The sequence below is a fragment of the Dermacentor variabilis genome, chromosome 6, assembly GCF_050947875.1.
Source record: "Dermacentor variabilis isolate Ectoservices chromosome 6, ASM5094787v1, whole genome shotgun sequence".
Taxonomy (NCBI): domain Eukaryota; kingdom Metazoa; phylum Arthropoda; class Arachnida; order Ixodida; family Ixodidae; genus Dermacentor; species Dermacentor variabilis.
The window spans coordinates 138,693,848-138,719,004 of record NC_134573.1 but is presented as its reverse complement, the minus strand read 5'-3'; the positions used below and the strand labels follow the sequence as shown (position 1 = coordinate 138,719,004).

The 25,157-nt window shown below is 45.7% G+C and overlaps 2 protein-coding genes across 6 annotated transcripts in view; one reads left to right on the top strand and one right to left on the bottom strand.

Annotated features, from left to right (window-relative positions):
* The window catches only part of LOC142585313 (solute carrier organic anion transporter family member 74D-like), a 572,676-nt gene that overhangs the window by 527,034 nt on the left and 20,485 nt on the right, over positions 1-25,157 (bottom strand). The gene's annotated exons all lie outside the window — the stretch shown is intronic.
* LOC142585310 (uncharacterized) overlaps positions 1-25,157 on the top strand; it is a 51,702-nt gene that overhangs the window by 19,393 nt on the left and 7,152 nt on the right. For all 5 annotated transcript variants that reach the window (XM_075695981.1, XM_075695984.1, XM_075695983.1 and 2 more), the window contains exons 7-10: positions 326-510; positions 7,195-7,302; positions 18,590-18,775; positions 22,943-23,038. In XM_075695981.1, the coding sequence (XP_075552096.1) occupies positions 326-510; positions 7,195-7,302; positions 18,590-18,775; positions 22,943-23,038 (575 nt within the window). The remainder of the gene's footprint in view (positions 1-325; positions 511-7,194; positions 7,303-18,589; positions 18,776-22,942; positions 23,039-25,157) is intronic.

Here is a 25,157-nt window from a genome sequence, read left to right as displayed (position 1 = left end):
AGCTGTACTGACTCTGTCCTTCGTCAGGAGCGCGGTTGATCCCTCCCCCTAAGCCACCCTAAAGATATATATATCAATATATGACATCTTTGTTAGCCTTCATCTCTCTCTCTGTTTTATCTCTATAGCTCTCCCTCCCTTTACGTATAGTATCTGTATTTCTAACTGTCTCTAGCCTTCTCTCTCTACCCTCCCTCTCTCTCCGCTGGTGTAAGTACGGTTTTCTTGAATGTGTGCATTCCTCAAAAAAAAACCTTATTCTGGTAACTTAAGTATTTGCATACCACTCTAACCAGCCACCTGTATTTATATTTTGGTTGTGCAGTATAAGGTCCCAACGCCAGGCAAGAAGAATGGTACCGTGAGCCCTTCAGGTTCTCAGGGTTCAAAGGATGGAGGCAGTGGGAGTAGAGTTGCGGTCAACCGAAACCACCAGAGGACCAAGTCATCTCCATCGACGCTTGATACCAATGGGACAACTACAAACAAGGCAAAGAAGCCAACTATAAGGTAAGCACCAGAATGCTTTCATGGCCACTTAAAGGCACAGGAACATGCAAAGCAGCAGTACAGTACTTTCAGATGTAGCACGCATTGTTGATTTAGGGAGGAACTGAGCAAACATGTGACACGCCGCGGTTGCTTAGAGGCTAGGGTGTTGGGCTGCTAAGTGCGAGGTCGAGGGACCGAAACCCGGCCACGGTGGCCACATTTCGATGGGGGGAAAATGTGAAAACACCCGTGTACTTAGATTTAGGCGCTCGTTAAAGAACCCCAGGTGGTCGAAATTTCCGGAGTCCCCCACTACGGCATGCCTCATAATCAGATCATGGTTTTGGCACGTAAAACCGAGTAATTTAACTAGCAAACATGTGGCACATTTGATTTATTTGCACAGCTGTCTGCTGTGAAGTAACTAGAAAAACCTTGTTATTAGGCAACCTCCTATTGTACAGTACAGTCCTCTCATAAAAAGAAGACCCAGTTCGAACTTACTCATAGATCACAGATGAGATGCGACACGGTGTGCAGGCTATGCTCATATGCACGGATGTCTGCCTAATGCTTCACAGGGGAGCCTTTTTTCTCAATAAAGTTGAAGGTGTTGCTGGTATGTTCTTTCTATTACTGTTTAGGTGTTGTTCCCTTTAAGGTGGTGGTCCCGCTCGAATGCCACGAACACTCCGTTTTTGTCACTTTTTGAACAGCCATGGCAGCTCCTCTGCTTACCTTATAAAGTTGTCATATATAGTGCCATTGAAAATTTGAATGCTTGTATATTTTAAATATATATAATGTATAAGTGACTGGATATGTAAGCTTTAGAAATAAATTTTCCAGAATGAGCGTGAGATACACGGTTATTGCTAACTGTGTTTTAGTTGTGAATATATGTTTAAAAATCTACCGCACTCACAGCCTTGCGACTTGTGCTGTAACTTTAGGACATAGTTATCTATTTCCTAGACAGAGCTTAATAATGTTGGATTTTTTTCTTTTATCCAATTTTGCTTTCTAAAATAGCCAGATATAACAATCTCTGGTATAAACAGCCTAGCAACTATTACCTAAAAGAGACTCTTATTCGGAGCAATTATAGCTCGTATAATGTCCTGTTTGAATGCAAAATGTTATTGATGTGTTTTTAGTACTTTCCTTATTCATGTGGCTGAAATTAGGCAGTGTCCAGAGAAACAGAGCGATAGATTATATTTACAGGAGAGGCAGAGATGTCGGCCTGAGCCGTTGTGCTATAGTCTGCTACACTGCGCTGGGAATGAGGGAAGGGGAGTGAAAGTATTGGTATGAATGATGACGATGATGAGAACATGAGTGAGTACTTATTTACATTAGACAGTGTCCCTACTGGAGTTGCTCATCTAGTTTTTTGTCATGTGGGAACTTCGACAGTGCTTTTGTTGTCCACATTGCAGTTCCAGTGTCGGACTATAGGACAGGTATAGCATCCTCCGACTGTAGTTACCTGCCATTGCTGGCTAGGAAATTGTCCAACGTTCGTCGCTCCAGCATATATGCTAGGCAATGACATATGCGTTCCAGCGTTTCAGGCATCTGACAGTGTTCGCAATCACGGCTGCTCAACTGGCTGATGAGGTGTGCGTAGTGTAATGGTTGGCCTCGGGCATTAAATAGATGGTAGCTGGCCCATGCCGTCGTCCAACTTATCCACGCTGAGGACGTTGTTGAAGGGAGAGACTTGTTTTCATCGAGAATGAGGAATATGGGATTTATTTACAGTATCTACATCAGAATGTTACAGTTCATCAGTCTAACATGGCTGAAAGAGGAATGCACACTGATGAGCCAACGCTCCTTAAATACACTCCGTCCTCCCCTAGATCCCTAGGCAAGGGAAAACGGCAGTTCACTGCCGACTAATTTGGAACGTCCAAAGTCATCGTATCCTTTGAGGGGGAGGGTTTACGCTTCCACTTTCACACAGGTTGCACTGACCACACCAAGGTGAGAGGGTTCTCACAGACACGGTGCTTGACCCGAGCAGGCGCCTCTTTATCCCAGAGTCGACGCCGCAGACAATGGCCGCCGCGTCTGTCCATTTACTGACGACTTCTAAGCTGCGTGAGACGGCACCGCCAAATATCTTCCAGGAGCCACCCTGCTCCAAACCGAACCGTAAAGGTGGCGGCGTACACACTGATGATACTTGCTCTGCCGACTGCGTCTAGCCATCTCGGCGCTGTCCCCCGGTCGACGCGGCGCATTCTTGTCTTCACAAAGCAGGTTGTCGCCACAGCCATAGTGGCACCGATGGGCTGGGGACTGACGTCTGGTCATCCTTTCAAAACGAGTCATCGCAGCAGACCTAGTGGCGCCTTTCCATCGGTCGCTTCCCCAAAGAACTCCAGCCTCCGCAGATTGGTGGGCTGGGAGAATTTTGTAGGTCGGTGCCTCTGCAGGTCGTTCGTAACAGTAGCAGCAGGTGAAAGCATGGCGGTGCGTAAATACATGGCACTATATACAAAAAGTTCAACTCTTCACAACTTCATGTGTATGCGCACATGTGCTCGCAACAGTTATTATAGATGTCCGGTAGGCACACTCGGCAGATTCTTATTGTAGCTGATTTTATTTTTCCATTCTGAGATGCTTTCAGTGGCTGTTAAATGCTGAAGCGCAATTTTGCTATTCAAACTCTTCCAACACTACTGTAAGAGCCATGCACGAACTTACTGCTGAAAATTATTGCTAAATGTCTCGTAATCATCATTATGAATAGCCCTGAAAAGGGGATGTGCCACGAAGTGCACAGGACCAGTAGCCAAAATGTTGATGATTATCATGATGGCAAAAATACGATTGTGGAAAGCCAGCCTCATGTCATATCTGCATAATCGTGCCTGTCTTGTCTGTTTTACCTCCTCATACTATTTCATATTTCCCACCGCTTTCGTCTCCCGCCCCCATATTCCCTCCTTCCCTATCATGTAACTTTCATGAGCGGCACACTTACACGGGCCACAATAAACTGAATGCACGAACAAAACATAGTCACTCATGGCAAGCTAGCGATGTTTGGCAGGGCACGTTCACTGACGTGGCCCATGATCTCATGGCACTAGGTGCTTGTCTGATGTAGACAAGGCAAGACAGGAAGCTGAACATCAGCCCTGGTTGTTGATGGCAGCACCTCACCGAGCCATGACCTCAAGCATCTGGGACAGGAGCTGTCCACAAGGCAGTTATAGTCCGACCAGCAAAATTTCCTTTTTCTTTTTCTTCTCAAGACAACAAATAAAATGCATGCCTTATCTTTTGCTCAAGGCAAGTCTTTTGCTCGGTCAGGAAGACGACCCTACAGAAGGGGATAAGAGAAAACAACACTGAGATGAACACAGTGGCCTTCTCCGGGCATGTCTGAGTCTCTTGGAGGCACTCTGGGTCTATAGATAAAAGAAAGTGCTTTTCTTTTGTGTCATGTTTCCTCATGCTACTTTGGCTACAGAATTCTTGGACAATGATTGACTAGCGCTGCGGAGATGATCTGCAGTGCACTTCACGCTGAGGAGGAAGCAGTCGCGCCATTGTTCATTTGTATTAGTATTGTCATTGTGCCCAGCAACAAAGTGAGAATGGTGTATGATATAGCCAGTGGCGTAGCAACAGGGAGGGCCGGGGGGCCGTGGGCCTCAGGTGCAAGGGGCATTGAGGGGGGGTGGGGGTGTCATATACGTCTGAAGACACCCCTCTTTCCGCTGGCTACACCCGGGGAGGGGGGTGACAGAAGACCTATGGGCCCCGGGTGCCAGACGACCTAGCTACGCCACTGGATATAGCACTTGTCTCTCACGAGAGGTGTGGGGATTAGGGTGGGGAAGCACTTCTATCCAACGAAGCAAATCCCCTGTCACCACACCTGCGTTGAATTGGCAGAGAGCATTTCTTTTTTTGGTATGACATAGTGGCCTTGCCTGATGGTGGAATCTGGGCTACTGGCAAGGTGGCTACCGCAGTACCACTGCCTTAACCATACTTTAACAGTGGACCATGGTATACATGGAACATTGATCCACGCAATGATTTGCTTTGATCTCCCTGTGAGGCATGTATACATACAATGCCTGTTCATTCGTAACAATAGGCATGGGGGTCGATGGTTTGTTGCGGTGATGCTAACTTCCTAGAAAGTTGATCTTTGTTTCTGTTAGAGCATAGACAGCTTTCACCGTGCAGGACCACCATTCCCTTATTGCCTACATGTGACTTCATGAGCTGCAGTGGCAGACATTGAAAGAAAGTTGTCATTTTATTGTGACACACCGATTATAATGGGGAAGGTATGGCACTCTCTAAATAGAACCCCGCACTTGGGGCAGTTGGGCTGGCACTCTATAGCACATATATGACACTGTAGAATTATTAAGCCCTACCTTAGCATTTAGGCAGCTCAGAAAAGAAATAGTGTGCTAGGCATTGAGCATGGTGAGACAATTCTGAAATCTGCATATTCATTCATCCCTGGGTGGTGAAGCCTAACTACTCCTGCATGCATCATGCAGAAGTACTGCAGGTGCAGTGGTGTGGCAGTATGACAGGAAACTTGTGAATTTGTATTTGAAAGGCCAAAATGGCTTAATTTTCACATAAAACACACTTATTACACTGTGCTAACTCTGTAGCCACGGTGGCTCAGTGGCTAGGGCATTATGCTGCTGAAAAAAACATCATAGGTCCCAATCCCAGCTGGAGTGGCCACTATGTGATGGGAACTGAATACCAAAACAACCATGTACCTTGCTTTGGGTGCACATTTAAAAAAGCCTAGGTGGTCAAAATTAGCCCAGAGATTTCGGCATCCCTCATAGCCCATTGTGAGCTTCAGGGTGTTGAACCCTGCAGTTTAACTTACGTCTGCTTTTTGCTAACTGTCGAGCAGGAAGGTTACTTGATGTATATTTATAAAAGGCAAGCATTCTCATCTACCTGAAGGACCATGACGCTATAAAGGAATATATGTGGATCCCTCAGAAAGAAAGCTTTTAGTTGAATGAAGGAAAACAAGTGTTTACACAGATGTTACGCCATTTTATATTTAAAAGACCAACTGCAACGAAATTTTAGACCATGAAGAGAGCCTAGTTTCGCATTGTGTCAGTGTAATGCAATCCCCATGCAAAGTTTTACGTTTTAAATAAAAGCATGTGCGTTGCAGAGGGCTAGCATATACAGATGCTTTTGACACCAAAACTGGAAAATATGTCACCCCTGCCACTCTCCAGAAAGGTTACAGAACCCAGAATGCTGAGAACCAGCAAGGCTCCTCGGTGTGACTTCCGAGGTTAGGTGGGGCCCAAGACACGTTGAAATTTTCTGAGGCCGTGGTTTAGAATTCGCGTCATATCCACCAACCATCAAGTGCTGGTTTCATCTGCTCAAGTGCCATATAAAGGCTTTTAATAAAGAAATTAGACATTTACTAGCTTTGCAGCCTTGCCAACATTGCTTTGACAATGTATACACTACTCATCTATAATAAGAGCAAAAATTCAGTCACAGTGAAAATTAACTGCAGTCAGCCTAAATACAAATTTATGTGTTCCGTGTCATAGTGCACGCAATAGCACATGCAGTACCTCCGCACAATGGGTTTCTTTTGTAGCTTCGTGCTACTGTCAAGTGGATAACAATTTTTTTCATTTCATGAAACTTCCTCTAGCTCGTGAATTTCTGCAGAGCTTATTTACTGCTACATATTAACGTGCAAAGAGAAAATTATGAGCCAGAAATCGGAGTAATCATCGCTTGATAATTTTTGCGTTTTTATGTTTAGTACTACACATCAATATGTACTGAGCATGATGGTACAGAAAGCAGGAAATTATTGTGGGGCTAAATCAATAGCGACAACTTTTTGAATAGACATTGGAACTGTACAGAGACCTATTGTTTGATCTGTATAATTTCATTACTACATATTATTTCATGTTAGGTTGTCCCCCCAAAATTATGTGGCTAAATATTCGCAGTTCGATCACTGTATTTGAAATACAAAAGAGAATATTATTTGCTTTGTGCATCTGCTCTTTCATTAAACCAGCACAAGGTTTCATGTTGCTGAAGGAAGTGATCATTAAAAGCAGTATACATGGACCTGCAGTAGCATAATTATGAATAAATGATTGCACTAAATATGAAGCTCACGGACATTGCATAGAAATGCAGTTTGGCAAAGCGTTGACTAGAACTGCATTGGCACTTTGCTGCAAATTTCAAGTAGTGTACTTATCTCTTGGAACTGGTGCTAGTCTGGGTATTTTTAGTAAATGGATGTATTTATGCATGCTAGATCACTTCAATATTGAAACATGTCTCCCAAACTGAATTGAACAGTTCATTCATGAATTTTAGCTATATTATTATTCGGTTAGCGATTATTGCATGGAGCATGATGTCTGCTACTGCTAATGACATTGTCATTGAAGAAATTTTCCCTTAATCCCTGCTATGCACTGAACTCTACCCTGAAAGTCCCACTGTGGTTAAACATTGTTCTTCCAGCATTGCGTTTGTGAAAGTATCGCAGTTCTTTATACATTATGATGTGTTCATTTCATATTATGCTACTGCAAGTAGAAACACAAGTAAATATAAACAATACAGTTTCTGTTAAAAGGGGCTGCAACCTGTCAACTCCTGTTTCATTTCACTTTTCAGCCGTCGAGTGAAACCGCTACCAGCTCCTGTGAAGCCGAAGCCGCTCAAGCCAGGAGGCGTCATGAAGTTCAAGGAAAAGTTTCCAAACCACGTCAGTAGCCCATATAGGTAAGGCTTGCTTCTTTTCTTAGTTTGTTAAAGGGGTTGAGACACCAAATTTTGAGGCTATAAAAAGCATGTTGTAGGCTACTTCCGTATGCAAGGACACCCAGAACGAGGTATTGGACGCTGCAAACATTTCAAAAGAATTTTAATTGAGCTCCAAAGAGTCATTAAAAACTCCTTCTCGTAGTCGAGACCCATCGCTAGCGCGGCAGTTACTACGTCACAGAGGAGGAACGAAAATATTGACGTCATAGCACACCAGCACAAAAACGTGACGTATGATGAGTAGCGATGAAATGCCGATTACGGAGCCTGCTGAGCCGAGCAACCGAGCATAGCCTCCACTACGACCGAGCTACAGGCATATAGAAATCCTTTCTTAATGCAAAGAAGGGGTAAGGCGTGCAGACACGGACACAAGAGGAGAGAAGTGGACAACACGAACGCCGCACGCCGGCCCGCGAACGGCAAACTGCGTGCGGCGAGTTGCCCTGCGGACGGGCCTTTACACGTTTGAGTGTAACACTAGCCGGCCGACTCCGAAAGGGACCAGGATATGCGGCGTTCGTGTTGTCTGCTTCTCTCCTCGCATAGTCGCGTAGTCCGGCAGCTCGGAGCGGACTCTCCTTCGCTTGGCCTTTCCACGTTACCGGCTGTTTGGGATCGGACCGCTGGTACGATCTGTTGGGAACTCGGCGCTGACGCCCGTGGCTGTACCTGGGTCGCAAGCCCCAAGGGTAGCGTTGGCCTGGCGGCCTGGGGTACAACTGGAAGCATCCGAAGGTCCCGGCAAAGCATGAGTCGACTGGTAACAACGAAACAACTTGTTTATTTTAACATCGCAAAGAGTTGGCGGTCAGGTTTGACCGAAGTAGAGAGACGGGAGAGCACTTCACTCAACAGAAGAAATCGGAGCCCTCCTTCCTGGCGTCCGGGGGCAGCTGTTTTTATACTCTCGCAGTTGAGGGCAAGAAGGAACCCCTCAAAAGACGAGCACGTGAATGTACAATGGGCTAATGGTGACGCACACTGTCGTAGCGCTGCCGTAGCACCATGTCGAGCACGATCTCGTAGCACCCTGTCGAGCACGATCTCGTAGCACCCTGTTGTAGCGCTGCCGGTCGGGCACAATGACTGTAATGAGAGGATGATCCCTGCTTTGGCATCGCCTGTTTCGGGCACAATGACTGGAATGAGAGGATGATCCCTGCTTTGGCATCGCCTGTTTCGGGCACAATGACTGGAATGAGAGGATGATCCCTGCTTTGGCATCGCCTGTTTCGGGCACAATGACTGGAATGAGAGGGTGATCCTTTGCGGTCGCATCGCCGCAGTCGCGCCTGGAAACACCTGCCGATGAGTGTTGCGGCGACGACGATCGGGCCAAAATGTCTGCCGCCCCGCCGCAGTCGCGCCGGCAAAACCACGTGTCGCAGGCGAAACGCAACAGACCGCCCCGCCGGGGGAAGGAGATCCCGATGGACAGGGGACTGCATCCGCTGGCCGGAGGGATGTCGCTCGATGATGCTCATAACCGAAGTCGGGCGTCCCTCGACGTTTCTTGAGCGCAGCGCACAGAGAAGGCCTCGTTCTCTCGTTCAGGTTCGCACGGGACACTGCAAAGTGACTTCGGGAGAGTTCACATTTTTGTTCTCGTTCCCGGCAAGCGTTAGAACTACGCTGAAACTCAACCGCTCAGTCAGCAAGCACGGCACAACCCTCACTAAGCCCTGCCAGGCTCTTTCCCCTTTTAATACCACTGCCTAGTTCCTTACAGTAGTCTAGCATCACTCAGAACGCGTCCACAAATTGAAAAATTGCACTAGAAAGCATATCATCACTTTGAAACACTAAACAAAAGCAAGATGTTAAAAAAAATCCTGCCTCAGGAAGAAAAACATCAGTAACAAACAATTTTGAGGCTGATTCCTACGTTAGGGGCTTCGACTTAAGCCATCGGCGTTACCGTTGAGACTCCCCTTTTTGTAACGCACCTCAAAGGAATATTGTTGTAAAGCGAGGCTCCAGCGCAGGAGGCGGCCATTTTTGGGAGAGATGGTCTGCAGCCATTGGAGAGGGCAGTGATCCGTCTCAATGATAAACCTCGAGCCGGCTAGATAGCATGACAATTTCTGAACGGCCCACACGAGACCCGCACACTCTTTCTCGGTGGCGCTATACGCCTGCTCACGACTGGACAGCTTACGACTAGCATACAGGACGGGGTGTTCTACTTCTCCATTTTCCCGTTGGCACAGTACAACGCTCATGCCTCGCTCACTAGCATCGCACTGAACAATGAACCCTTTTGTATAGTCTGGCGATCGTAGCACAGGCTGGCTTGTTAGGGCACTCTTTAGGGCGCTAAAAGCTCTTTCCTTTGTCTCGTCCCAGACGACTGTTTGAGGCTCTGTTTTTCTTAGAGCATCCGTCAGGGGAGCCGCGATATCAGAGTACCTAGGGATGTACCTCTGATAGTAGCCGGCGACACCCAAGAACGACCGAATATCGGTCTTGGTGCGCGGTTGCGGAAAGTCTCGCACAGCGGCCACTTTTATTTCAGAGGGGCGGCGACGACCCTGACCAATCACGTGACCGAGGTAGACAACCTCGGCCTGTGCTAACTGGCACTTAGGAGCCTTGACTGTCAAGCCTGCTTCGCGCAGGCGGGTTAGCACTGCCCGCAAGTGTGTCATATGCTCAGACCAGGATGCGGAGAATATCGCTACGTCGTCTAGATACGGTAAAGCGAATTCTTGCTGTCCCCGCAACACTTTATCCATGAGACTTGAAAAACAGTATGGCGCGTTCTTCAAACCAAAACTCAACACTTTAGGACGGAATGTTCCCATTGGTGAAATGAACGCCGCATACCTACTAGCCTCTTCTGTAAGTGGAACCTGCCAATAACCCCTGACAAGATCTAGGGTGGAAATAAACTGAGCGCTACTAACTTTCTCAAGGCGCTCCTCGATGTTAGGGATCGGATAAATTTGATCCTTAGTGATGGAATTAAGCCTGCGGTAGTCGACGCAAGGACGAGGTTCCTTGCCCGGTACCTCAACTAAAATCAAAGGGGAGGTATAATCACTCTCACCTGCCTCAATAACACCGAGTTGTAGCATTTTCTTCACCTCAGCCTCCATAATATCGTTCTGGCGGGGTGACACCCGATACGCCTTGGATCGTACTGGCTCTGTGGAGGTAAGTTCTATATCATGAGTAAGTACAGAAGTCCTACCAGGCCTCTCAGAGAACAGACCTTGAAACTCTTGTAATAGCTGGTGTAGTTCGGTTTTCTGCTCAGGCGACAGCGGTGCTTTACTGATAAGGTCACTAATGACTTGACCGGTGTCTTCCCTGTTCGTCACTGAGCCTAGTCCCGGAAGCTCGACCGGAAGCTCTTCAGGAACGTTTACCATCATGCACACCACTGCTTCCCTTTGTCTATAAGGTTTGAGCAGATTACAGTGGTAAACTTGCTGTGCTTTCCGCTTTCCTGGCAGACTTACCACGTAGTTAACGTCCGACAGTTTCTGAACAATTCGTGCTGGGCCCTCCCACTGCACGTCTAGTTTGTTGTTTAGCGATGTGCGCAATATCATGACCTCATCGCCAACCTCAAAACGACGGGCCCTGGCTGTCCGATCATAATAAACCTTGGCCCTCTGCTGGGCCTTTGTCATTGCTTCACCTGACAACTCCTGTGCCCTTCTTAAGCGTTCGAGGAGCTTAAGCACGTACTCCACCACGACTGGGTCGTCGCCCCTACCTTCCCATGATTCTCGAAGCATGCGAAGCGGAGATCGAAGCGAGCGACCGTACACCAGTTCAGCTGGCGAAAACCCCGTAGCCGCATGCGGCGCGGTCCTTAAAGCAAACATCACCCCAGGCAGACACAGCTCCCAGTCAGTTTGATGTTCAAAACACAACGCTCTCAACACGCGCTTCATGACGGAGTGGAGCTTCTCAACGGAATTCGACTGTGGGTGGTACACTGAGCTGTGTAACAGCTTTACCCCACACCTTTCGAGAAAAGTTGTCGTCAAAGCGCTTGTAAACACTGTGCCCTGATCTGATTGGATTTCCGCAGGGAAACCAACTCGCGCAAATATGGACAGTAGTGCATTAACTATCTCAACTGAGCTGAGTTCTTTAAGCGGCACTGCTTCAGGGAACTTTGTCGCTGGGCAGATCACAGTCAAAATGTGTCTGTACCCCGTGGCTGTTACCGGCAGAGGTCCCACAGTATCAATAACGAGCCGTCTAAAAGGCTCCGTAATGATAGGTACCAATTTCAACGGCGCCCTCGATTTGTCCCCTGGTTTGCCCACCCGCTGACAAGTGTCACATGTCCTCACGAAATGGTCTGCGTCCCGAAAACACCCTGGCCAATAGTACTCTTGCAAGAGACGGTCCTTAGTTTTCTTAACTCCTAGGTGTCCGGACCACGAACCCCCGTGTGACAAGCGCAACAGATCCTGACGATAGCATTGAGGCACGACCAGCTGATCGAACTCCACTCCTCTGCGGTCTAGATACTTCCGGTACAGGACTCCACCTCTTTCCACAAAACGCGCAGTTTTCCTGGCGATACCTTCTTTGACATTGCAGCGCACGTTTTCCAGGCTGCCATCCTTTTTTTGCTCGGCTATCAAAGCCGTCCGGCTGACTTTTAGCAACCTATCAAGTCCGTCTGACGTAGGCGCGATGAGCAAATCAGTAGATAGCTCTTCTAACTTTCCCGTGTCGGGCATTTCCTCTCCAGTATCTGGCGCCTTTAACGTTACAGACTCAAGTTTATTCAGTTCGGGCGTGCTCGGAATATCAGCTTGCTGCGCCTCTGACCCTTTTTCGTTGTTTGATAACGTCGGCCCCGCAACTACCGCCTTTGCAGCGAGCTCCCGAACCTTCGACCTGGTTAAGGCCTGAACACTAGCTTCACCAAACAAAAGCCCCTTCTCGCGCAGGAGGTGATCGGACCTGTTTGAAAATAGGTACGGGTACTGGGGTGGCAGCATAGATGACACTGCCGCCTCCGTCTCAAGCGCTCCGAAAGGTCCTTCAATACGCACTTTTGCTACCGGCAGACACACGCTATGAGCTTCCACGGCTTGCTTGATCCATGCGCACTCGCCCGTGAACATATGGGGTTCTACGTAAGACGGGTGAACTACATCCATCGTAGCTGCGGAATCGCGAAGCACTCGGCACTCTTTCCCGTTCACGAGGAGGTCTCGCATGTAAGGCTCGAGAAGCTTCATGTTCTCGTCAGTGCTGCCTATTGAAAAAAACACAACTTTTGGTGTTGTTTCCGGACACTGCGCCGAAAAGTGACCCGGCTTCTGGCACGTATAACACAAGCGCGCTCGCCTCATCTCGAACCGCTTTCTGCGTTTGGCTGCCGCCGTCTCTTTACGTTTGGTCGGACTGCTTTCACTCGCATCCTCACTACGCGTGTCCCCCTTTAATCTCATGGGTGTGAACTTCGGCCTCTCAAACTTCGAGCCAAATTCACCCTTTTGACCGTCCTTAGCTCCGCGAGCCCGACGCGTCACAAACTCCTCGGCTAGCTCAGCGGCTTTAGCCACCGTACAAACGTCTGGCCTATCCAAGACCCAGTATCGCACGTTCTCCGGTAACCGACTATAAAACTGTTCTAGCCCGAAACACTGCAGAACTTTATCGTGGTCACCAAACGCCTTTTCTTCTTTGAGCCACTCCTGCATGTTCGACATAAGCCTATACGCAAACTCTGTATATGACTCACTTCTGCCTTTCTCATTTTCCCGAAACTTCCGACGGAACGCTTCCGCAGACAGCCGGTACTTTTTTAGAAGACTCGATTTCACTGTGTTGAAATCCTCTGCCTCCTCTCTATCCAAGCGAGCGACTACGTCGGCCGCCTCGCCGGGTAACAAAGTGAGCAAGCGCTGTGGCCACGTTTCCCGAGAGAACCCCTGCTTCTCGCACGTTCGCTCAAAGTTAACCAGGAACAAACCAATGTCCTCTCCAAGCTTAAACGGCCGCATCAGGTCAGTCATTTTGAACAATACGCGTTCTCCTGCACCGTGTGCCTGACTTCCATTACGAGCGCGTTCCATCTCTACCTCGAGACGCTTCATTTCCAAAGCGTGTTCGCGCTCTTCTTTTTTCTCTTGTTGCTCTCGCTCTTTCTGTTCTTTACGTTCACGCTCTTCTTTTTCTTTCTGTTCTTTAAGTTCGCGCTCCTGTCTCTCTTTTTGCTCTTTAAGTTCGCGCTCCTGTCTTTTTGACCTCTCCTCAATAGTCTCAAGGCATTCCGACAGCTCGTCATCCTCAGCCTCTAACTCAAGAATAGCCTTTAGCAGTTCAGGTTTTCTTAGTTTGTCTGAGACATCCAGACCCAACTCTCTTGCAAGCTCCAACAATTTCGGTTTGCGCAACGACTTCAAATCCATGGCTGCTCTGAATGCTGCTTTCTCTACTGCTTACTATTGTCTTGCCGCAAACTAACCCGGCAGCAACGACAACCACAATTACCAGCTCTGTTTCTGACACTAACAAAAGCCTGGCAAAGCTCAGAAGAAGAAAGTCCCGCACTCACCAAACCTCGCAGCCAAGAGTCCAGCGCAGTCGTTCCGCTGCAGGCAACCAGTCATCACACAGGGCTCGTTGCACTGCTCCCGGATCGTCGATGAGCTGCTCAGCATACAGTCAACTGCATCTCTTCGCTGCTGGCCTCCGTTGTCGCGATCTCACCGCTGGCAGACAGTTGTTTGAAGTCGGAGGCGATCTCACCGCTGCCAACCAGATGTTTGGGATCGGACCGCTATTACGATCTGTTGGGAACTCGGCGCTGACGCCCGTGGCTGTACCTGGGTCGCAAGCCCCAAGGGTAGCGTTGGCCTGGCGGCCTGGGGTACAACTGGAAGCATCCGAAGGTCCCGGCAAAGCATGAGTCGACTGGTAACAACGAAACAACTTGTTTATTTTAACATCGCAAAGAGTTGGCGGTCAGGTTTGACCGAAGTAGAGAGACGGGAGAGCACTTCACTCAACAGAAGAAATCGGAGCCCTCCTTCCTGGCGTCCGGGGGCAGCTGTTTTTATACTCTCGCAGTTGAGGGCAAGAAGGAACCCCTCAAAAGACGAGCACGTGAATGTACAATGGGCTAATGGTGACGCACACTGTCGTAGCGCTGCCGTAGCACCATGTCGAGCACGATCTCGTAGCACCCTGTCGAGCACGATCTCGTAGCACCCTGTTGTAGCGCTGCCGGTCGGGCACAATGACTGTAATGAGAGGATGATCCCTGCTTTGGCATCGCCTGTTTCGGGCACAATGACTGGAATGAGAGGATGATCCCTGCTTTGGCATCGCCTGTTTCGGGCACAATGACTGGAATGAGAGGATGATCCCTGCTTTGGCATCGCCTGTTTCGGGCACAATGACTGGAATGAGAGGGTGATCCTTTGCGGTCGCATCGCCGCAGTCGCGCCTGGAAACACCTGCCGATGAGTGTTGCGGCGACGACGATCGGGCCAAAATGTCTGCCGCCCCGCCGCAGTCGCGCCGGCAAAACCACGTGTCGCAGGCGAAACGCAACACGGCCCGTCCACGTTACCGGCACGGAAACTCGCCGCAAGCCGTTTGCAGTTCGCGGGCTCCCGTGTGACGGCGGTTTTGCTCGCGAACGGCGAGATTTCCTTGCCGTAGAGAGGACGGGCCCGGGACCCATTTGTGCGGCAGCCGTACGGCGAAGCGGCCAATCAGCGACCGAGGAGTGGTCGCTCTGGCATCGACGGCAGCTTCACCGCCTCTGATCGTTCGGCGCCGCCGATATCGTCGATAGGCCTTTTCCGGTTCACTTCAAAGCTAAAGCTTACGGCGCTTCGGAATGAATCACCGACTCTCACAAGCCGCAATATTTTCTTACCGTTGTTGTCGCTCTTCGCAATAATTATAATAATCGCGACATGCACTTCGAATCACCAGTGGTTGACTTCTGCTGGCAGAGCACGCGTATGCGCGAGCAGACGACGCAGCATAGTTTTACGTCACTATTTTTTGTGGGCCACGTGACCAAGCCATGTTGCGTTTCCTCCTCTGTGACGTCTAGCATCCCCCGGAGCCCAGAAACCGAAACCGAAATCGCTCGGTATAATAATGCTATTATTAAATTATTTATCGGATATATATGAATCCCGCTGTGTGTATCGTGCTCCCTGAAGCATGACGCAACGTTTGAATCAACAAACGCATGAACGAAAATTTTGATGTCTCCACCCCTTTAATGAGCAAAAGCTCCTTGCAGTGTAGCTTCCTGAATATTGCTGTTTCAGATACGGAAAATTTGTTTGCATTTGTTTAGTGAGGTTCAGTGCATGCAATTACTATGGCAAGCAATACTGTCTGTGCTCGAGTACTGTAGCAGTACTGTGCCTACAATCTTGGAGCATGCATCTCATGGAGTGAAGGGCTAGAAAGTAAAGGCAAACAGAGGCACTAAAAGCATTATGCAGCACCTTGTGCAAAAGTTAGTAAACATATGACGTTATGACTATGTCGTCCGATGCGGGAGCACAGCTGTAATTGAGAGGGTTTGTGTGCAGTGCACTAGATAAGACAGGTTTCAATAACATCTAGTGCTCAGTGTCTCAATGGCCATGCCTCACAAGTGCAAGCAAAAAGAGCATATGTCAATATTAAGCCGGGACATGCTTACAAGGCTCCCTTTCCCTGTATCTTGATAAAAAGCTGTAGCCATCTTAGCCCTCAACCTTTAACCTAGCGTTGTCTTTAAGAATCACTGGACTGAAACACAGTGCTAGGCGAAAATTAATTTTAGGGAGGGATGATAACTTTAGGGTTTGTGGATTAGAGGCATTAGAGAAATCACTTCTAATGGTAGTTAATTGTAACTCTATAAACAGGGGCTTTTAAAGCGAAGCTTTCTTTGCCACTTCCTTTGACTTTCCCCCTGCTGCTCCCTCTGCTGCTGCTGTTAGGCACGCCATGTAAGGGAGGGTCACAGTGTGTGCATACATGACAGGAGCAAGGCAACACTAAAAACTGGTTTTCACCCCCACCGCGTCGTATGTGCACAATGCCCTCTAGAGCCCCCTGGGGGGTGCCACAATAGCCTCCTGACAGCTGTAATTATCTGTGACTCTCCTCAGAAGCATTGAGGAAACTGCAGTGCTTCCCTTTCTACTAACAAAGGACGGGGGAGGGGGGGAGGTGACATGAGAAGGCAAGCAAACCCTATTATCCTAATATTTAGGTTGCAGGGAAACTCAATAAGCGTAAGTTCAAGGTACCGTACAGTACCTTGCTGCTGTTTCTGAAAAGTAAACACCATGCAAATATGTCAAGCGGACAAACTATGCAGGGCGTGCAGAAGCAGAGCCGCATTAATTAAAGCGCACCGCAGGGTGCAGGTGACACTATAGAAGTGTCGACTGTCAAACCAACACTTCTGTGCCCGCTGCGGTAGCTTTGTGGCTATGGCATTGCTCGAGTTCGCAGATTTGATCCCGGCCACAGCAGCCGCATTTCGACGGGGGCGAAATAGAAAATGGATGTTCACTTAGATTTTGGGACATGTTAAAGAGCATCACGGTGTCAAAACAAATCCAGAGTCCGCCACTACGGCGTGCCTCGTAATCCAATTCTGGTTTTGGCACGTACAGCCCCCTAATCCAATCCAAGTTTAATACTTCTGCCACAATGCGATGTGCCATGTGAGGCAATTATTGTGCTCAATTCTCTCAGAGGTTATGAAATATGGCACACAGCAACGCCTCAAGCAAACACCTCTCCATGTGTGTTCTGTGTGCTACGCAGACAAACAGCATTGGTGCACGCAACGTAATGTTTAACATCAACTCACCACTCTCGTGTTAGACTGAACGTTGAAGAAATTAAGCTTTAGCCGTCAACATCACTGCTAATTATCGTCCATCAAAGCATCCAGCATGGAATGCTTCGCTTACGACGATTCCTCACAGTGCATGGGATCTGCATAATTTTTGCTTGCTAGGTCTCTGCTGTTCCAGCAAAAAGCCATAAGCATTTATTAATGCATATTTTCCTGACGTTGCTGTACATTTGTGGCATAGAGTTAGTATACTAACTCTAGAGAAATAGAATGGCAACCGCAAAGGCGTTGCCATGTTGCTACCTTTCATTTTGATAACGCCAGAAAATATTCATAATATGATGCAAAAACAAAGGTTTACACTTAGCACATACGTATGGACAATGTCTAAAGTTGATTTCATATATTCTTCAGAATGTTCCGATGGCTTTTGTAAAATTTTGATGTATAATTTACGGTGTGTGAAAGGATGTGTTGACAGGCGCCTGAACTAGATGTCGCCACCATAATGAGGGAGGCTCGGGATCGTGTTGATTGCATATCATGTCTGAACCGAATCTCATCGTCTGTGCCTTCAAGCCTGCACAGAGTAGCCATGTGGCAGTGCCTTTGTGACTGCCGATTTCAATGCATGGGAGCTGTTCCTCTAGATTTTTTATATTTAATCTATGGTTTGTGGTAATGACCATTGTGCAGTATATTATTTCCCTCTCAAAGGAACGCATCATGAAATGAAACCTCAGTATGAGAAATCATACAGATCCCACACCCTGTGGTTATCAGTGTAAGTGAAGTTCTTGCATCCGCTCTGCCATTGTGGTTGGCCAAGTGCAAGCGTATCATGCCACCCCAAGCACATGCGACGTCTCTACTCCGCTTTCACCCCCTGATGACAATCTTAAGCCAACCGCTCAACATGCATTACCATCTCTTTTCCCTCCGTCCTTATCTTGACGTCGCACATGTGCCCTCCTCCCTGCCCACAACCTTCTGTTCACAGTCCAACCACAATCAGAACCACCACCACCGACCAGAGCATCTAAACCTGCCAGACGATGCAAAGAAAGCTTAGCTTTAAATGTCGCAGTTAAAAGCCAGTGATGCCACTTCATATTTACCCATTTTCTGAGGTTTGATATCTGTATGTCGAGGGACTGTTCTCAGTCTCAGACTGCTGATATAGACCTTTCCATCGGAGGGAGAGAGAGCATCTCCTGTGTGGACTGCTGCCGGGGTTTACAAAGCTGTGTGTTGCAGTTTCTGCAGTGCTTTTGATGGGGGGGCTCACATGTGTTTACAACAGTACAGAGGGCATTATGACATTGCCTAGGGAGCTCTCGTTGGGAATGTGTATGCATGCAAGGGTTACAGAGAAATTCATTATGTATAGTTATTATCCCCGTTTTCATGGATCTCATTTGCATTCAGGTATCCTTCTGATGACAGCTATGATCCATACAAGAAGGCAGATATGCAAATGCGAGAACTGATGCAAGGCTCCAATCTGGCACTCAAGAAACCCAGGACAGTTCCAGGGGTGCGAACCGGTGGTTTAAGTAGCAACAGCATAAATGGAAACCTGAGTGACTCCAACAGCTTCACAAGCACCAACAGGTAAGGAATCCCCGCTCAAGGAGCTTTATTCTGCTGATGGCCGTGGCCCTTTTTCACATAGAGTCAACTGAACTCCTATTGTTTGCTATTGTTTGCTGCATAGAGTAAAATGAACTCCTATTCTGTTTGCTTCACAAACATTTAGTCTTCAGAGGGGTTTGTTGGATTGTATCTGGCCACCTCCTGTCAGGCTAACCTGAATTCTAATCACATTTTTCTGCTGTTCTTGCATTTTTTCATTGTTATTAGCAAGTGATCTCAATCAAGTATTCGTAAACACGATTTGATTCAACATGTTTTTTCAGCTTTGCCAGGTGGAGTTCACTGCCAACCTCGACTGAACTGAATGCTATGCTTGAATAATGCGTAATTAAAATTCCTGGATTTAATTTTTTAATGAAGCATTTTTTCTGCAGCTTCCCCAATGCTTTCATGTTGGAAAGAGAGTGTTTTCGAGGCAACTCTTCATAAAAATTGCTAAGAGACATTGTTGAAGCACAGTGACTTAGGCCTGTGGAAATAGTAATTTTCAAGATTGAATCAGAATCAATTAAATCCTGGCCATGGTGGACACATTTCAATGGGGGCGAAATGTGAAAACACCCATGTACTTAGATTTAGGTGCACGTTGAAGAATCCCAGGTGGCCCAAATTTCCGGAGTCCCTTACTACAGCGTGCCTCATAATCAGGTCATGGTTTTGGCACATACGACCTATAGTTTATTTAAGATTGAATGAAATGAATAACAAATACTTTTGGAATAGCTCTTGATGAATGAGCAGCTATTTACCCCGTTAATATAAGACGATCTTCACATCCTAGTCGATTCATAATGTTAGCAAGTTTCTCTCATTACACTGAATGTTATGAAGCATTAGGAGCAATTAAGCACCTTATTTGCACATTGAAGACTTATTTACATGTGCAAATGATAATGGTTTAGCTGCAGAAGTCTTGCTCCGAGTGATGTAGGACTATCTGCTACGTAACTTCTCGTGTTTTATGACTACTATAGCTGCTGGGATGAACTTTATTGCACTTTTGCTCCAATCTTATGCTTGATTGCGCACAGTTGGCGATTTGAAGTATTGAAAGAGGAATATTTGACGTTTCAAATGCTACTTGGATTCTACAAGCTAACTATTCATATTCAAATTCCAAAAGGAAGTATTTGGAGTTTTTGAATATAGAAACTAAATAAATATTTCTGAACAACCGAATATTAAAGCCTAGTTACTGTTCGGCATTTTCTAAGCAAGGTATCGCTAATTATCAGAAGTTATGACAGCAACATAAGTTCTTGAAGTAATGCCCAGAAACAAAATGGGTATTGAAAGCCTTGTTTTCAGTTTCGCAGGGAAATCCTACTTGACAACCTGTGATTTTTTTGCTTATAGCCTATCATTTTGTATTTTTGGAAATCTTATCATTTAGTAGTTTTATGCTTTATGCTACAACCTATGATCTTTTTCTTGCAAGAGACCCTTTTACATGTGCTTGCGGCACTTAAGTCCTTCAGCAGATTTTTTTTCCCCACGACCTCTGATATTTTTTCAATAACCAATTGTTTAGCATATTTGGAAAGCTAGTCATACAGCAACCATTCTTTCTTGGAAAATTTGTTTGCTACCAGACTATTCATGCAGTTTCTTTAACAAAAATTGTAATCTTGTGTTTAAAACTGATCCTTTGTTCCAGAAAGTTTACTGACTTTTTTTCACTAGTCAAGGGGTATTAACTAATTGTAACAAAATAGTTATCCCTGCTGTAAGTATGTGCATCTGTGCTTGACTATTCAATATTCATTACCGACTATTCGTAATCGATTCATATGCTAAAAAATTTATATTCACCCACCTCTATTCAAAAACCATTTTAAGAATATTCTTATTTATGAATACTGACCACTCGATTCAAAGACCAAATCAAACAAGACAATATTGAATTCATTATTCAAAAGTTTCGTACACAAATTTGCACACCCCTACATTACCAAATGGGCTTCCCCTGCCATCTATCTGTTCAGCGGAATGAATTCATGTTTTGTTGTTTTGTGAAGGTGATTAAGTTGTGTTTGTGACAATGGCCATTTCCTATGATGTGGTTGTTTCAAGATTTAGTTTTCTTTTTTTTCTTGCAATTGTACAGATTCCTCCTGGCATCCAGATATTAGCCACATGAAAATTCTTCATGGTTATGTTGAAGGTTGTCATTCCAAAGCCTTTTCCTCACTGCTCCATACATTTGTAAAGTATGCTCAATGAAGTCCCGATTCAGAATTGCATTTCTTCACATTGATAAAGTTGTCCCAAAAGTGGTGCGGTTCCTCTGCAGTACTAATGACAACTGTTCTACATAACCTCCATAGCCATTCAGCTCATCCTGCGGCTGTCGCCTGCCTAAATAGAGGGCTTTTGTGTGTAGGGAAGCAGAAGCAAGCCACCCAAAGAAAATATTTAAAACCATGCCTCAGGCACCTCCAGAACACAAGGCCGTATTAGTGCATTGTGCCGTCCTCTAATTTCTGGAGCCGTTTTAGATGCAGATGCATCAAAGGGCCACTTTACATGAAAACATCACAGTGCACTTTGAAGCTAGAGCAACCATGCTGTCATTCAAATAGTGCGATAGCTGCCATTTCAGCTTGCCAGTTCGTAATGGATGGTGATAGCGCCTTTTTCTTTGCATCAGTTTGCTTTGAAGTGTGAGAATAAAAAAAAGCATGCATCATGATCAGAGTAATGGAACACGATGCTGAGAGAATTGCTGAGCTTTCAGCAATGTCTTATTGTATGTTTTCGCTTCTTTTAGAAACAGAAATCCAGTTCAAGTTTGGAGGTTTCTGATTTACTTTAATAAACTGTGCTTGGCAATTGACAGCTGATCTCCTTTCTTGAGCCTTCGTCATGTTGTTTTGTTTTCACTATGTGGTGTGACAATCTTTTACAAGTCATCTCACGTAGCAGTTTACTAAATGTGCACCTTGAAAGCATTTACATGCAAAGCACACAAAGTACTTTCCTGCTATACTGAACCTCCAACTTTTTTTTTCTATACTTATTAGATTCCTGAAGTGCTAACAACAATGATAATGCACAAAGTGAGCAACAGCCAACAACAACGGATGCCTCAATTTGAAACCAATTTTTTTTACATGGGGGACTTGTCTTGGTGATAGTGCCAGGGCCCTGAGGAAAGCTTATTTTCTTGTCAAAACATTGGCTCCAGCCTGAGGAATCCCTCATTTTAACACTGTTTATGCTTTTAAGTATCCACATCCCTGTGAACATCTACCTTGTAATTCTAATGTGTGCCATTCACAGTGGTACTTTAAACTGATGTCTCATGTGCTAATAATCATACGAGAGAAATCGGATTTTGTGTCTGGGTTCTAAGGGCTTGCCAATGCATGATAGTGCATAGGTAATGTAATGTAAAAGGGTAAGCTTAAAAAGGGCTTCAGAGCTGGCTGTAGACAGGGCAGCACCTCTTTTGAAAACTGCCTTTCGAACTTAACATCGCTGTGTGGCTGTACCAATAACGTGGAAAGATAGTCCTAACATTTTCCTCATTTTCAGGCAGTCTTATAGTGTGAAAGCCACATAAGCCTTTCAAACAGTTGGCTTTACTGAGCATAATATTTTATTCATGTTATCAGTCATGTGAATGAAATGTTGTATTTTCCACTTTTATTGTAGGGTTTGTATCTCCATTCAATAATGCTGCAAGGATCCCTTACAGCATTTTTGCAGCATGATAACTTTCTGAACTGTGTATTTTTGACATGTCAATCATTGACTTCAGTTATTTCACTGTGAGCGCTCCTAAAAAATGACAATTGTAGGAGGCATGACATGAGGGTAACTAATTCTTACCCCTTGGCATATCAGATTATTTTGAGGTTTGTCATGGCTTGAGATCATTATTTAGAGCAGCAGTGATCAGTGTCAGACACTGCACGGCTCACTGAAACACACTGACGTTCAATTCTTATGATCGCCACTCCAGTTTTATTAGTGCTTTCATATTTTTATGGCATTCATAAAATATGTATAGGTATCTCTGACTCTTCATCAGAATTGATATGTCTAAGGCAGTTAGCACATAGATTCAACAAATAATTTGTTACTTTTTTCATTTATCAGAGTTGTCTTTGCTTTGTCCAGTGGATCTGAAAACAAGCTGGATGAAGAAATGAACTACCTCAATGCAAAGTTTGCTGAGCTCTCAAGGCCAGGATTTACGGGGGAGTTCACAAACAAGTAAGTTCATAGGTACTTGCTGCTGAACTGAAGAATAGATGATTCCATGTATCTTTGTGAGTGCAAATGCTGTAATTCTAAAATTTAATTGGCTATAAATATTCTGTAACAAAAAATTCCCCTCAAATATAGATTGAGCACTCAATGCTTCTGTACTTCCAGTAGTTGTATAAATAAAGGAAAAGGAAGGATAAGCAAAGTTCACTGCACACTGCTTGCAATAAAACAACCGAATGAACATCCCAGGTTATGTGGTCAGCCATTGGTAATAATGGAACAAATCAACCTACCGTTACCAGGTACACTTAGAAATAAGTTCACCTGGTTGTGCTTACCAATGTCGGATTGAAAAGGGCTGTCAATGTTGTGCAGAAAAGGAGGTAAATACTGCCTCCACCTATTGCAATATAATCATCAGCCCGCAACAGGGCTTGCAAAAGTCTTGCATATCCGCATCTTGCCTATCTCTTTCTTCTGCAAATACAGTCGAACACGGATATATTGAGCCCACATTTAATGAATTATTGTGTGTAGTGAACAGCAGTAAAAGCCTCTTAAAAATGATTGTATAAAATTTTTATTTTATACATCCAGTTAGCAATATGTCAGACTTTTTTGTGATCCACTTCAGATTCAATATATCCATGTTTGACTGTATTGTCAAATATTGATGACCTTCATAATCTGAAATGAGTTTTTAAAAAAATGCAGATCCATTAACACACCTTGTGATATGGTGGAATCTTCATAAAGTGAAGCAGTTGTTTAAATGCTATGCAACTAATAGTGATGCATACATTTGCGTCTATTTTAGTTCTACGTAACATGTAATCCCATAAATTGCTTATGTTTATGCAATGCTAAGGTCATAACTTTAAGCTCATGCAATTTCCATATTTATGCACTACATTGCTCACAAGCTGTGGCAAAATGTCAACACCCAATCAGGAGGATGCATAGTGTGAGATAGCCATGCAGAGATGTCATTGTTTTGTATTAAGTGAAGGACCAAGCCCTCTGAGCTAGAACAAATACTGGCAAGTGTCACAGCACTCTAAATAATTGATTGTAATAGTACATACTTGTTTCTATGGACTAATTTCAGTTTCAGCACCCAGGAGACGAATACGTAAAACAACACAATGCACTGGCTTGTTGCACCCCTGTGATTACTGCGCCTACAACATGCGCACATCATCCATGTTTACATTTTTTAGAAGCAGTGTCATCATACCCAGCCTTATTGCTACAAGACAACAAATTGACTTGGTGTCGTGATATCATGATAGTGTCAGTAAAGGCAGTTCTGACTATTTGAGCCCAACCTTTATACAGTGAACTCCCACTTGAGTGAACTTCAAGGGACCGAAGGAAATAGTTCGCTTAACTGAAAGTTCACTAAACTGAACATTCACTAGACCAACATAAGACATGGCATACAGAGTCAAAAGTTTGAAGTGCAATTCATGGAGCAAAAGACATGGCATCCATAGTGTTAGAAATGTGTGAAATGGAATTTGTACATATCAACAAGTACAAGGTTCATAACAGTTATAATGCTGCCTTTCTCACTTAGAAAAATAATCTGTAATGTTATTCTTGCGCTTGTACTTTTAAAGCACAGGAAGTAACAAAACTGTCCAAAGAGTCAATGTTTTTGTACACTTCTGGCACAGCTTGCTGTTGAGACACAAAGTCTCTCAACTTTCCAATGTACCCTACAACCTCAGCTGGAGTTAGAGGGCTTGAAACTGGCTCGGCAGTTGCCTCTTCTTCGTCTTCTTCGCCTCTCCTTCGAAAGAGACGGCGACCATGCCACGACTAACCAGTCGGAAAAAAATACACACCACGTGGTTTGTGGTGTGACAGATCGCCGCTTTGCTCTTGCGGCGTTGTAAGCGCCAGCGATGTTACTTTGTTCATGGCCTCCGAGATTACATGCTTGCTCATTTTGTGCGGGCGATCTCGGAGGCCATGCCTCGTTGCCCGTTTGTTTTCCATGCCGCCACTTTGCCCCAGGGGTGCTGTAGCGCCAGCGACGTTACATTTGCCACTGGAACGGCGGTTTGATGAGGGCAGGCATCGGTTGTGATCACAAAAATATGCCTTGGTCCTCTGA